At 41.2% G+C, this 12,883-nt stretch overlaps 1 protein-coding gene across 1 annotated transcript in view; it reads left to right on the top strand.

Annotated features, from left to right (window-relative positions):
- Nucleotides 1–10,595, top strand: part of GABRA4 (gamma-aminobutyric acid type A receptor subunit alpha4) — a 56,726-nt gene extending 46,131 nt beyond the window's left edge. The window contains exon 8 of the mRNA XM_045284055.1: nucleotides 10,252–10,595. Within this exon, the coding sequence (XP_045139990.1) occupies nucleotides 10,252–10,595 (344 nt within the window). The remainder of the gene's footprint in view (nucleotides 1–10,251) is intronic.
- The last annotated feature ends 2,288 nt before the right edge of the window (nucleotides 10,596–12,883 follow it).

The following is a 12,883-nucleotide window of genomic DNA, read 5'->3' as shown; positions in this document are numbered from 1 at the left end:
GTTTAAAAAAAAAAAAAAGAAACACTGAATGAGATAACAAATCTAAGCTTGGATTAAAACCTCGGTCTATTTTGCTCCATTGATAAAACTGTGATGCTCAATCTCCGCATCATAGACTTGGTGTGCTATTGAGTAAATTGCAATTCATAGTGACCCCAGAGGAAAGAGTAGAACTGTTTCCCTAATGTTTTGGAGGCTGTAAACCTTCACAGAAGCAGACTGCCACACCTTTTTCTCTGTGACCTTGTTCACCCTGGGGGACAGTGCTACTCCACGCTATGGGCTCGCTTGGAGTTGGAAGCAACTTGGTGGCAGTGCGTTTGGAGTTGAGTGTGAAGCTGGAATCGTTATAGGAGCAGGTGGCAGGCTTTTTCTTTCAGGAACCCGCTGGTGAGTTCAAAGGGCTGACCTTGTGTTAGCAGTGAGTGAGTGCTGGACCACTGCGCCAGCAGGGCTCCTACATCTGAGATTAGAAAGAATTTGAAGAGATACAAAGTGTTCTACATCTCAGTACTTGTGAAAAGGTTCATGGGGCACTTTCTAGGTATGGCTTACCTTCTACACTTTTCAAACAAAAGGGAGACTTATGCTAATACTTTGTTTCTTATTTTTAAAGAACATACATATATGTCTTTTTAGTGTCGACTACCAGACACAGCCCAAAAATGTTGCTTCGCAGGTACCTAATTTAATGATTATTCCTTGGGTCCTTTCTCACATATTAAGTGTGACTTGATTGGGGGGTGGGTGGAGGGGGACTGGCATCAAATCAAAGTCCCTTAACTATCTCTACTACAAATAATAGCAGTGTTTTAGAAAACATCATGAACAATTTAAAAAATTATGCTTCTATTAGACTATATACTTTAAAAAATTCTCTTGTATTTATATTATTATCTTTCTGGTATGGCCCTGAACACCATCCAGGATAGCAAATTGTAACCCATCTCTGATTAAGTGCAGACTCTGGAGTCAGCTAGCTTAGGTTGTACACCCCGCCCCCCACAACCCGGGATCACCTCTTACAAGGTTAGCCCTCCAGTGAGCTACTTCTGCTTCAGTTTTTTGATTTGTAAAAACAGGATGAATAGTGGCACCTACTATCTCATGATTATGAGGATTAAATTGGTTAATTTGGATTAAACACTTAAAGCAATGCCTCTCACATAATAAATACTACTTAAGTGTTATTTGCTATTACAGCATTCCACCAAGATGATCCAATTTGAGAATCACTGCTTGGTCTTCGAATGTGAATGTCCAGTGTGTTTTATGATTTTTACTAGCAACTTTAAAATGTATTCCTGATTGTTTTCCCAAATGGCAGCCACTATCCAAATAATAAGAATAATTGTCCCCCACATAATGAGTTCTAATGGTATGGTGAGTCGTAGCTCTGATCACAACTGCCCTAGCCCCCTCCATTTCATATCCAAACAAAATAAATTCAGTAGCCTTGGGTAATAAAGGAGTAGGACTGGGAGGTGTGAATGGTTAATGCACTCAGGTGCTAACCCGTTCAGAGGCTTCTCAGAAGAAAGAACTGGTTATCTACTTCTGAAAAATCCGTTATTAGAAATGTTGTGGAGCACAGACCTACTTTGACACGCATGGAGTCACCATGAGGCGGGGCCCCAAGTTGGCAGCAGGTCGTAATAATACTGGTGTATTGCTGTTCGGGACTGACAAGTTGGTTCCAACTCACAGTGACACTGTGCACAACAGTACGAGGCGCTGCCTGCTCCTGCACCAGCCTCACAATTACTGTTATGTTTGAGCCTGTGGCTGTAGCCACTGTGTTCTGAAGACCGGACTCCTTCCTTGATTTTAAGCCATTCAGTATTCCCTAGTTTTGTTCAAATGACTTCCTAAACATCTCTCTGGTATCCTCTATTAGCCATAATTGTAATATAATACAATAATAATAAGATTTGCCATAATTTATTAGGCCCACTCTTTTTTAAATTTATTACATTTATTCATAAATGCATTGAGAATTCTTTATATGCACAATGTATGTTTATGTAACTTGCATAACCACATGAGTCCATATTGCACAACACAACACAATTAATTGTGTACACTTTTTGTCATTACCTGAGTTTACTCTGATGACTTGCCCTGAGTGGAATGAGCCAGGGATGCATAGTCCGGACAATACCTGTTGACAGCCAGCCTCAAGCACACTTCCAAATGATCATCAGTCATGGTGGAATGGTACTTGGATTTAGTGATCTTTATGTGGGAAAAGGCTGGCTCACATAAATAAGTAGAGCCGATTAAGGCAGTCAAGGAGGTAGCACATTTTCTCCTGTTTGGGTACTTTCCCTCTGCAAGTAAGTTCCAAAGCCGTTCATGCGCTCTGGACTTCAGCTGAATGTCGGTTTGTAGTGTCAAAATCTCCCATTCTCCAGCTATCAAAAGATATAGGGTCTTCCCCCGAAAAATTTATCTCAGAGGACAGCATTGAAGCTACAGCTCAGGGAGAGGGACATGTCTGATCAGAGCACATGGGAGCAAATGAAGGGGGAAGAAGAGAGAGTGGAGCACAGCCTGGCCCACTAAACTTTGACGGCCATATTCCTGCTCAAATCAGCCAATCCACAGAGAAGACCATATGGCTGACCCCACTATGAGACAAGACATCCCTCACTGACCCACAGCTCTACAGGGTACAATACGGGAGACACAGTGTGGCAATTGTGCCTGACCTGATCCCGCCACACCGATGCAAAATACTCAGGGTATGTAACAGAACAGCAAAGGGAACAGAGCAACAGAGTCCCCAGGAAATACCAAAAATAAACTTTGAGGTCAGATCTTGGCACCCTATTAGACTCGACTATAAAACACTCCTAAAGGCCAACAAACAGTCCTTGAATGAACTACAAGCTTTTCTCTTTTGTTGTTGTTATGGTGTGTGTGTGTTTGTCATTGGCTTTTTGTTGTTGTTGTGTTGTTTTCTTTTTTTTAAATCATTTTATTGGGGCTCATACAACTCTTATCAGAATCCATAGGCCCACTCTTACTTTCCACGGTAACCCATTAAGTTAGGCATTGTTCATTCTTATAGATAAAGAAAATGCTTTAGAGTCATAAAGAAACTTGTAAGCAGTCTCATGCTTGTTAGTGATGGTTCTAAGACAAACTCTGATGTTGAGGTCTGCACCATTTCTATTCTGCCCCTCTGTCCCCACAAGGGTTGTGAGGAGGGAGGGCTTGTGGGCAATTTGAGTGTTGCTAAGTATGAGTGTATGGATGTGTGCTGAAGATACTTGAGGGGGACCTTTTGCTATTTGGATATGGTATTTTCTCTGGTCTTGTGCTCTGTAGCCAGAATATTGGCTTTGATTGACCAAGGAAATTAGGCCTAGTAGTAACAAAATCTTTGAAGACCCAAGAGGCAGTCATCTGTACTTGGAAAACACTGGAAGCTCTAGGAAGGAGCTGCCTAAATTTTAGTATATTGGGGGTACTAGCGATCTGTTTCATAGGGAATTTAAATGAAAATAAATTCTGGTCTAGATTTTTTCTTCACTCATTAGTTTTCACTCCGTCACTTTTAAGGAGAGAATTTTGCTAGGTAAGAGTTATCACTAATACACAACATAGAAAAAGCAAAGAGTAGGCTAAATTATCTCTCAAGGCCTCTATTTCCGAAGCTATATGCCTTTAAGTCTCCTAATTACTACAGTAAGCAAAACATTAAGTGTGAGTAAATGCCAGCTGGCAGATCTAAGTCATTACTATTTCATTTTCTGGGGGTAGGTCAGCCAACATTTCGCTCTTGTGTACAGTCTTAGCCTATTCTTACTTGTCCTCTCCAGATCCTGGCCAGCCAATGGGCTACATATTCAGCTTTCTAAATGTAGCTACTGTGATTAATATTTAAACAAGGGAAAAGATTTATGGTTATTGAAATGTTTTAGAGTAGAGCTATTTATGAATTTGCCACAGATGTCCTGCCTTCCTAGAAACAGAGGAAGAAGTCTGAATTCTTACTTAGCTTCAAGTTTTGGCATCTGCTTGGTGTTCCATTGGTGCACATTTCATCAGACTACTCTACCAAAAGGCGTGTGTATAGATCCCGCCCCAGCAGGCTAGTGCTTTTCTCCAAGTTGAAACTGAAAGCAAGGAGAACTTTCCAATATTTCGAAAAGATGGCAGAGTTCACACACTCAGCTGTTTATGCCAGCTCCTTTCCTGTTTTCCCAACCATCATCATGCTGTCTGGAGCCATAATATCTGGAAGGCTTTTCTACAGACTTTAAATTCAAGCTGATGCAAAGCAATGAAGGACGAATGGAAAGTAGCCCCATGTCCAGTGATTTCCTGTAATGTGTGTAATGTCTCGGTGAACCTGGTGCCTTACTCCTCTTTATGTCCTGCATTGTTTTCATCAGAAAGTAATTTTTGGATTCTTGACTCAATGATTACAATGCTTTTCTGCTTACATGGAGTTATAAGGAAATGTTTTTCCTATTATAATAGAAGATGAAGATCACGACGTCTGGTCCTCAGGATAAATCTTTCCATTATGAAAAAAATACATATCAAACCAACACGAGGTGCATTAAGTTGTTTATACCTGTGTTTTGGTTTCCTTTGCAATGATCATATTATGGCTTTTGTAGAATTTTCTGAGTCTTTTTTTATTCATTGGATTTAATACTATATATATATGTATCATTCACATAAAATAGAGTTGTACAATTGTTCAGTCACGTAAAGTAGAATTGTACAATTGTTACCACAATCAGTTTCCACACATTCTTTTTCTACATGGACTCCTTGACATCCTTTCCCTTTTACTCCCCCACCACCACTGCACCCCCTCCCCTTGAAACCTTTGTTCAACTTGCTGTCCCTAAAAGTTCATCAATCCTGGGTTTCATATACCGAAAACCAGAAAAGCATAGATAGAACACGACATCAGGAGGGTGAACACCTCTGAGATGTACCCTAATAAGTACCCTAATAAGAACGAAAGCCAAAGAGTACAAACCAAAAATACAGAAAATCTGTAAACGAGATTAGGTCCAGCCTACAACCTAGGGGGTATCTACTGACAATGTTTTAACTGTTCATGTCAGATTTGTGCCTTTGATCTTCCATACTGCTCTCTCCCAAGCACTCTGTTTAGTAGTCACTTTCCTCCCATCCCTCAATTTTAGATAGTGGGGAAGGGGGTTCTCCGGAGGCTTATTTCCTATTTAGTTCTACAAATGAAACTTGGGCTCCCACTGTGATCCTTCACAAACTGCACTTGAGATGCTCACGTAAACTCTGATACTAACCCCTCCTTTGACTTCGGATTATATCGGTTTTAAACTTTTGGTGACCGATGATGGTGTGCTTCTTCCATGCTGACCTCTTAGTCGACATCTCACTTAGATGGCTGCTTATTTGGAGACAAGCCTTTAACCCAAGATGCTATTTTATCTGAAAGCTGGACACCATCTAAATGCTTCACCACCTTTTGCTATAGCACCTGTATCTTCTGTGTTCCCGTCCTGGGTGAGTATCAGGCAGCTTGATGATGTAAGAATGAATTGTTCTTAAGTTGGAGCTAGCATTTAGTGTAAGCCCAGGACCCATTTCTGAATCTGTGCTTTTTTTTTTCTTTTTCTTTTTAAAAAATATTTGCTGTTACTTGGAAGTTAATACATATGGAATATCATTCCATAGTTCAATCACATCAAGCAGAATTGTATGATTGGTTCCATAATTAGTCTCCAAACATACTTTTTCTTCCTGGACTGCTTGACAATGTTTCCCTTTTATCTCCCCCACTCCCCTCTGCTTCCTTCCTCTGAAACCCGTGTTCTATTTGCTGTCACTAGAGACTCATCAAACCTTCATTTACCCAAAACAGAAAAATAAATAACCCAACTTCAAGAGGGTGACCCCCAATGGCATAGCACCTCTGAGATATATCCTAATATGAACAGTCATAAACAAAATATAACAAAATGATTACCAGAATAATAGATATCGTAATACAGCATACAGGGTATTGATGTAGCCAGACCTTGTTTGTCCGCCAACCAACAGGACACCACTCATGGCACAGCTGTCTTCTGCTTCCTCAGACACCCTGTATTTTCCCACTTAGGTCCTCAGGTTACCAGTGTGTCTGAGGTAGAGTTCAATTCACCCAGTGGAGTTCCCACATGGGGTCTCACTGATGCAGCCTCTGGAGCATGCTGTGTGCCCTGAAGATCCAGGATTCAGTGTCCCAGAATTCCATGGCACCCCACCTGGTTTCCCAGGATACCCCCAGATGCGCCCAAGTTCAATGTTGCCCACCTGTTGCATACCACTAAAGACACTCCCCACCTAGTGTCCACAAAAGCATCCTCAGTCCCCTCTCCCCACACCTGGAGGTCAGCCCTCCCTCCGATCCCACCAACAGGTCTGCACCTGTGCTCCCCCAAACTTGACCATTCCCCTCTCTCCTCTTCCTTTTCCTGTCCTGCCCCTCCCAGCAGTAAGCCTCATCTCTCTGACAAGGCTGCTTCCTAAATGAGTAGCATTCTCATTTAAATGATGCTTTTCATACTTGGAATCCCCTGGATGGCACAAAGTCAAGCACTCAATGAGTCCTCAAAAGGTTGTTCAGTTCAAGTTTTACATTCCCTGCTCTACTAAAGAGAATATTAAAAAAACCCACTTTCCTGAAGGCTAAGTAATCCTTTTCTGAAAGGGCATAGCTGTTGAAAATACTGTAGAACATATAGTTCTACTCTGTAATTGTGATTTGGAATTCACTCGGTCAAAACTGGTGACAGTGAATCATATTTTATTTTCAAATGCTTTAAAAATAATTTCTATAATATTAGAAAATTTGCATTTCTTCTATATCTAAGAACGTTGTTGAGACATTTTATTGCTCTTGATAATCTTCTTAATAATCATCCTCAACTCACTGCCATCAAGTCAGTTCCCATTCATAATAACCCTACAGGGTGGAGGAGAACTGCCCCTTTGGCTTTCTGAGATTGTAAATGTTTATGGGAGTAGACTGCCTCATCTTTCTAGTGGCATAGTGGGTTAATTGTTGGGTTGCTAACCACAAAGCCAGCAGTTCAAAACCACCAGCCACTCGGAGAGAGAAAGATGAGGCTTTCTACTCTCATAAAAATTCACAGTTCAAAAACACACAGTTCCATCACTGTCCGACACCAATCCATAAGTCCTCCTCCATCTCACAAAACACACTATGACACCGACTGCAGGAGGAAAGTTGAATCAGTGAACGTGTAAGCATCTCGGTGCTGGCAGTGGACTCCACAGTGCTGCTCCAGCATCCAAGGCTGCATCGGGGTAGGTCCATGTGGCTTCTCCTCGGGGATGTCTTGCAGGAAGTGAGCCTTGCCAGCTGAAGCAGGGAACTGACTAAGGCAGATGCACCCTGGTCCGACCACCAGACAGCAAGAGACCCAAGAATCCGAAAGGCAAGGCTCACAGAGCCATTTATCTCTCTGCCCTTCAATTAACCCCACATGTGTTTATCAGCCAGGTTGGCACAATAAACCTTAACTATATCAGTGGTGATGTCATCAAATGCTGGGATCTGATTTGATAAACCAATAATAGAATTATGGGTGAGATGCAAAATCCCTAATTTCAATGCCGCTCTGATCCTGAGTAATGGTAATTTTCCTAAGGTGTGGCCTACAATATCTTTTATTTTACAAGCTACAATAGGTGGTTGTTGTTGTTGTTGTTCATTGTCATTGAGTCCATTTCAATCCATAAGGAACTTAAGCACAACATATAGAACCACTACACAGCGCTGTGCCGTCCTCTCCATCATTCCCACCCCTGAGCCCACTGTTAAGCACTGTGTCAATCAATCTCTTGAGGACTTTCCTTTTTTCTGCTGTCCCTGCACTTTAACAACCATGATGCCCTTCTCCAGGGACTAGCCTCTCCTGAAGAAAAGTCCAAAGTATGGGTGGCGAAGTCTTGCCATCCTTGCCTCCAAGGAGCACTCTGGCCTTACTTCTCCCAAGAAAGATGTGTGGTCCTTTAGCAGTCTATGGTACTTTTGATGTTCTTCTCCAGCACCACAATCCAAATGCATCGATTCTGTTTCAGTTTTCTTTATTTCATGTCCAACTTTCAAATGCCTATGAGGCAATTGAAAGTACCATGGCTTGGGTCAGGCGCACCTTAGTCTTCAAAGAACATCCTTGCTTTCCAATGCTCTGAAGAGATCTTATGCAGCAGATTTACCTAGATAAAACTCTAGATAAAAGGAGAGGGAAGTAAACCAAGAGAGGGGGGCCTACTGCTACCAAGAAAGGGTGCCTTCTTTTGACCCGGGGGATCAGCGTTGTTAAATTCCTAGAACTAGGAGAAGATGGAGCCAAGACACATGAAGATGTGTAAGAAACACTGGGCCTACAGATCTGAATAGAGACAGGCCAATTTCCGAGAACAGACAGACAGAAAGCCTTATCCTGGGGCCAGCGCTTTGAATTTGGACTTTTTTGTTTCATGAACTGAGAGAATAAATTGTGAAATTCATCCATTTGTGGTATGTCTGTCGTAGCACCACTAGAGAACTAAGATAGTACTTAACTGGACAAGCACATTTTAAACAATAGTTTAGACAAACATGTGCTAAATCACATTTTCAAGCGAATATAATCAAGTTCCCCTACTTCCTTATACTCTATAGCTCATGTTTTATGATGGAATGTTTTTTTAAAAATCTATAGTTCAGGGACTGTCCAATTTCCCCAATGTTTAATGTTCTAAAACATGGAAATTTCAAAAGGGGACTAGATTTCAGAGGAAATGAGTTGGTGAGGAACTGAAAGAAATATATATATATATAATTATCTTTATAATATACTTTTCATGTGCCCAGAACTATATGGAATCTTATGGTAAATCCTGAAGAGGTATAAAATGCCCATACCTGCCCCCGAGGAGGCTGTTTTCAATCAGTTGCATATACATACATACATATATATATATATGGCATATATAGGTGGAAGAACCAAGAAATGGTTCAAGGTGTGGACTTAAGTAATGCAATGTCCTTTCCTCCTAAATACACTATATTATGATTTCTTTATTGTTGCATGGGACTCGTCGCTACAGTTGAAAATATGTTATTTGCTTTTCAGCTGGGAATTGACTTGGATTGGAATCACAATTTAGATGTTTGCATCGATATCGTCATCATCATCATCATCATCATCATCATCATCATCATCATCACGATCATCTTCCCTAAGCACCTGGGTGTGTCAGTTTTAGGAGCAGTACTAGACATTATGTTAAATGTGTTTAAATGAATGCGGTGAATCCCCAATGAATACCCAAACTTAATGAGATAATACTAATTAGATAGGCAGACATAGGTGCAGGGACAACAAATATTAGCATTTTCAAGTAATTCCTTTCTCTATAGTTCCAGTGGCAATAGAATTTTCCTACTGGCCATAAAGACGAATCTTCTAGCCTGAGAGGACTATGCTTCAGAAGCCTATTGATGGAAGAGGAATAGCTGTCCTTACTGCTAATAGTTTCCTGCCAGTCATAAACTGATGGTTGATAGACATACAGTCATCTTAAAGACAAATCATCCTGGAAATCTGTTTGTCTAGGAATATACATTTACTGTTTAATGTGAAGCAAAACCCTTCACAACTAATATGTGTGTGTGTAGATACATATATGACAACTAAGGAAGTATAACGGTCTATAAGTGCTCTTCTTCGGGCAGTCAATCTCAGTAGCAGATCGGCCAGGCCTAGTCCAGAGATTCCACGCTCCCACCCTGCCGCGACCTTTGGAGAATCGCGGCTTCAATGAAATCCCTTCAGCTTGCTGGGTATGATGAGTTCCTCTGGTATGTTGGCTGAGATACTAATATCCACCCACCATATAACAGGTTCCTGGCACACTTTTTACAGCCTGTCCAATAAGTAGACTCCAAATGAATATCTTTCCAGGGAGTTTTCCCTGATTAGTCCTAGTCACATAGAGCCAATGACTTGAAGAGCCTGTATCTGAACCCCCATCTGTTTGTCACTCTAAAGCATGTGCTAATGTCTCTGAACCAGGAGGATGTGCATCCTCCCATCCAAGAGTTCCTCTTTACTTTTGGAGCCATTGCAAACTTTGTTGACTCCTAACACTTGTACCACTTGTAAACTTATGTTTCTTTGATTGGTTTTTATGTAGAAATAATGATAAGGTGTTTTGTCTCTTTGCTTTTTTGCTTTGAAGGAATAACCACTGTCCTCACCATGACTACACTGAGCATCAGTGCAAGACATTCTTTGCCCAAAGTGTCCTATGCCACTGCCATGGATTGGTTCATAGCTGTTTGCTTTGCTTTTGTATTTTCGGCCCTCATTGAGTTTGCTGCTGTCAACTATTTCACCAATATTCAAATGGAGAAAGCCAAAAGGAAGACATCGAAACCTCTCCAGGAAATTGCAGCTCTTCCAGTGCTGAGAGGAAAGCATCCAGAAGCCTCTCTGCAGGTATTTGATTTAATCTCTATCAGTGTAAGAGTTCAACTTCGTGTTCACGGCAATAAGTCATTTCAGGTTCTGAGAAAATATTAAAAAACAATTATGTATCTAAACCTCTAAACTAATTATTTTCATTTCTGGTTGTTGTTGGGTCCATTCAGATTCCTGGTGTCTGCAGGTACAATTAATGGCTTAACAATTAAATAGCACGGAATGAGATAAATGGAAATGGAGCTAGTGCTTTGAAAGTGACTTTCAGAATTAAAAGTGTTTACCCAAAACGGGCAAAATATTCTGTTTAGTCTTAAAAGGAGATGATGGGAGCCTTTGAGTAAGTTGGAAAGACATTTTAGCAGTGTTCATTGGAAAAAGTCAATGTTGATTTCCGACTTACCCTGTGGATTAGGTGAGGCCTCTGCTCTTACATTACTGACTAAATAAAGGAATAAGAAGGCCCATAGAAGATATACTGGGTCTGAAAATCCCCACCATAAAGAGACAGAACGGAACGATGAGGAAGCAGAAAGCCAGATCAGAGCAACGGTAGTTGACATCAGGAGTCCTGGTGGTGTGGGTTACACGCTGGGCTGTTAACTGTGAAGTTAGCTGTTTGAAACCACCAGCCTGTCTGCAGGGGAAAGTTCTACTCCCATAAAGTGTGAAACTAAACAATATCAAACTCATTGCCATCGAATCCATGCTGACTCCTAGTGACCCTATAGAACAAAGTTGTAGCGTTGCAGAGACTACAGGAGCAGAAAGCCCCCTTTCTCCCACAGAACCACCGATGGTTTCAAACTGCCAATCTTGCAGCCCATGCCCCAACGCATAGCCACTGAACTACCCCGGAAGAAATACATGGGCAATTTTACCCTGTCCTATAGGGTTGTTATGATTAGAATTGACTAGATGACAGTTTTTCCCTTTGGCATTTTACATTCACCACGTCAGTGGTACACTTGGCATACTGTGATTTTAAGTACAAACACAAAATTTCAACGTTGCCTCTTTCTTCATAGATTTCAACTGCAAGAAAAGTATCAGGAAGGGAAAAGTAAACAGGCAGTCTCTCTCCATCTCGCTCTGTTTCTATTTTTTCTCCCTCTCTCATCGTTTTCCCCTCCACCTTCTCCATCTCTTTCTCCATCTCAATCCATTACACGTCTTTCTGCAATCCATAGTCACTTACACAAAACCAATCGTTGCTGCCATAATTGGCAAACTCAGATCCCTGGTGTCTATGTACAGAAGTCGTGGTAAAAAAGAATCAACCACTCTGGACATGACCCCTGATTTCCTCCCACATTCCCGTATTTAACAAATGGGTAGTTAATGCTAACTCTATTCCAGACCTTGTTTAATGGCTGGGAATGAAAAGTATAATAAATAGTATGTCTTCCCCTCCTCCCACTCCTAACCTCCTAACTTCATCGCTGCCCCTCACCCCCCACCCCACCCCCCAAAAAAGACAGATATCTTTGCCATGCAGAGCTTACATTTGTGTGTGTGTGTGTGTGTGTGTGTGCATATGTGTCACAGACAGGCAATAAAAGAAATTTTAAGATAGATGTTTTGTTGATTGAGAGAGTGTGACGAGAGTGGGAAGGCACTGAAAGGGGGAGGCGCTCTGGACCGGTGGCTGGGATGGGATTCACATTAGCGCTGGTCACGAAAGTCCCGGCTGTGGGTTGTGCTCCTGGTCAGAGTAATAGTGGACTCCCATAAATCTTCCCCTGCAGGCCTCTGGAGGCAGGCTGTCTAAGAAAAGCTTGTGAGTTGGTAGAAAATGATTGGTTTTCACTAAGTATATTTGCATAGCTCATAGTTTTCAATAAGAGCATCCATTTCATCAAGATGTTGAAATTATTAGAACAGACTTTCTTCAGTTTGATAAAACATACAGAGGTTACCTTTAGCATTTCCATAAGTGAATTTATGTCCTCTGTGCCTTTCAGTCTATTTCTTTGCTTTGTGTGCAGAAAGAGCCATGGTGGCAAAGCGATTATGAAGTGAGGTGCTGAGTGCACAGTCAGCAGTTCAAAACCACAGGCCGCTCCGCGGGAGAACCACGGGGCTTTCTACTTCTGTAAAGAGTGACAGTCTCAGGAACCCACAGGGACAGTTCTACCCTGTCCTATCTATGAGTTGGAATCACAGAAAGTTTGGTTTGATTTACTGGTCCACTTGCATTGAGTGACTGAGTAAATTTACTGTTTCTAGTTTTGTAGTTTATATTTTGACTTGTAGTTTATATTTTTCCTGGGAATAAATTTTAATACTCTTTTTTTAGCTTCTTAAATTTAATTGCTATTGGTTGGTTTTAACTTTTTAAGACTTAATAATAAAGTACTTTATTGCAAAGAGATGTCTATTGCCTAAAA

Source organism: Echinops telfairi, unplaced genomic scaffold (assembly GCF_000313985.2).
Source record: "Echinops telfairi isolate 266 unplaced genomic scaffold, ASM31398v2 ScPeMD7_7468;HRSCAF=8506_0, whole genome shotgun sequence".
Lineage (NCBI taxonomy): Eukaryota > Metazoa > Chordata > Mammalia > Afrosoricida > Tenrecidae > Echinops > Echinops telfairi.
Note: the sequence above shows the minus strand (reverse complement) of the source record. Positions and strands in the feature narration are given on the sequence as shown.